Here is a 2,339-nt window from a genome sequence, read left to right as displayed (position 1 = left end):
TTCCTGCTCTGTGAAGTAGGCCTTGGTATACTATTAAAAGTAGTTCTAAACAGGCGGATATTTACGTAAAGTGCTAACCTCAGATCCACAATAAAGTCAGCATGAATCCAGATATTATCCATTCCCCAAACTCCTTTGAATGAGATTAAAGTGAATTTAGGTGAACTGGCCCCATCAACTACAGTATTGCTTTCTCTTAGGCCTTGCCAACTAAAAAAGCAGGGGACATAGCCCAAACACGCAGTTTTTGCTCCAAATAAATGCTTTGGTCTTGGGATCTTTTTCCAAAACATTCATTTTCTCTTAGCTTTACAGAAAAAAAAGCTTCAGTACTTACCTGGCAGAAACTGGATCCACTGTTAAGACCCAGCCTTCATATTCATGCTTCTCAATTGCAGCAACTTTCACCATTTTGTTCACATACGTTTCCCAGTCTAGAGGGCTTTTCCTCTGCCAGTCATTCATATTTCCTACATCCAGAACCTAGAAAACAGAGAGAGCAATCAGCAGAAGCAAGGAATCCTCATGCTTTGCCCTTCACATCAGAACTGAGTTTGCCTTCAGGTAAAGATCTTCCATTCCTCTTACGCACAAATTGCTTTTTTCTAAAAAAACAAACATTCACACAAGCGGTTTGCATATTGCTGCAGTAATTTCCCACTCAGTTCACTTGTTTTTAATGAGTGAAGCCTCAAAAATTACTGTTCTGCCAGCTTAGTGCTTTCCTGTTGCATTAAACATTCCATTTATTGCTCTGTCCTCTTACAAATCCTTTGGGATCCCTGTCCTTTGAGGGAAGAAGTTTATCGCCTTTGCTCTGTTTACTAGCACATGCCTTGTATTCAAGCTCTTCCACTGCCTGTGGTTGAGCGTTATCCACCCAGATCCCGGCTCTATCCTCATCCCCAACGGCAGAACAAGCAAATGCTGTTCCACTCTCCTTCAGTATCGGTTTACGCTACTGGTAATGACAGCAAAGCCCGCTCCCCCCGTCTCAGCTTGGGGTCACACAAGCATTTGTTTCCACCCCAGTATCTCTCTTCGAAACGGGCTGGAGAGATATGGGAGCAGGGAGGACAAAGAACTGGAAGAGGCTCCCTCTTTTGTTCCCCCCGGGCTCCTTGACGCTGCCACCCAACCCCTGCCTGCTCCCAGCTGGGCCCAGCAGGGAGGGCAGCCCGCCTCCTCCCGCCGCGGGAGCCGCGCTCCACTGGGGCAGCAAAGGGGAGCACTCCGAGTACGCCCGGCCCTGCACCCGCATCCCCGCTCACCGAGCCGGCGGCTGCCCGCCCCCCGGTTCCCCGCTCCCTGCCGAGGGTGCCTGGGAGCGGGAGTCGGCCCCGGCCCGACCCCCTGTGCTCCTTGGCGGGGCCGCCGCTTCCTGCTGCGACTCAACACCCTCCTCCGCAACGGTTTAGTTCTTTGGGTTTCTTTTTTTTTTAAGCGCGAAATGTGAGGCTTCTTAAGCAGGGAAATGCTCAGATCTGGAGCGTTTTTTAAATATGGGTGCGCATATAAATTATACATGGGTGTATCTAAGCAAGGCCGGATTGCAAACCAAGGAGGCAGGGCACGTAGCACTTAAATCCACCAGGTGTTCAGCCTCGGTTCATTGGTCTTGCCGATGCTCCTGCGAGTGCTATGAGATTTCTAAATTAAAGATGCAAAAATCATGGCTTATGCCTCCTTCAGTCTATCTGTGAGCATAAACAGCTATGGATGCATGCTGTATCTGCTCCATAAAAACAAGAGCTTTTTGCTCCCTGGTTTTGAGTTGTCCTTAAAAGCTTTCCTGTGCAACTGTGAAGGGAAGAAACTTGATTACCCCCCACCTCCAAAAGCTGTTCTATTTTAACACTACTAATGAAAAGCTTCCTATAGATGAATCAAACAAGCTGCCACCATTTTGGTAATTTAAGTGAAAGCAAGCACTTGATTTTGTGAGCACAACTTCCACAGTGCTATGGGGCATATTTATGAATGGCTTATGTCACTGTATCCAGCTACTGTATTCTTTCAGAGTTACAACTTATTAGAAAGCAGGGTTTAGCAAATCTAATTCTTTTCACTCACTGCAAGAGCAAACAACGCAATGGGAAATCTCAGCTTCTGTTTGAAAGGAGAAGTGTAAAAAAAGGAGCGCAGTTCGCTTGTATATATTTATACGTATAGAACACTTTAGTTGTTTACGGTCTACATAGCTCCTAACTGGTCCCCTTCTGGATCACAGGCTGGAGTGCAGTTTATTCCAAGTCCCCTTTGAGCAAAGCACTCCAAACCCCTTTGGTTTTAACTCTTTTTAGTCTCAGTCCCTAGTGATTTTTTTTCCTACATTATTA

At 46.5% G+C, this 2,339-nt stretch overlaps 1 protein-coding gene across 1 annotated transcript in view; it reads right to left on the bottom strand.

Annotated features, from left to right (window-relative positions):
• The window catches only part of GEMIN6 (gem (nuclear organelle) associated protein 6), a 2,590-nt gene extending 2,125 nt beyond the window's left edge, over nt 1–465 (bottom strand). Inside the window, exon 1 of the mRNA XM_010180946.1 lies at nt 338–465. Coding sequence (XP_010179248.1) covers nt 338–465 — 128 coding nt within the window. The remainder of the gene's footprint in view (nt 1–337) is intronic.
• Between the last annotated feature and the right edge of the window lie 1,874 nt (nt 466–2,339).

This window comes from Mesitornis unicolor, unplaced genomic scaffold (genome assembly GCF_000695765.1).
Source record: "Mesitornis unicolor isolate BGI_N332 unplaced genomic scaffold, ASM69576v1 scaffold16113, whole genome shotgun sequence".
In the NCBI taxonomy this organism is placed as follows: domain Eukaryota; kingdom Metazoa; phylum Chordata; class Aves; order Mesitornithiformes; family Mesitornithidae; genus Mesitornis; species Mesitornis unicolor.
This window is presented reverse-complemented; position numbering and strand designations above follow the sequence as displayed.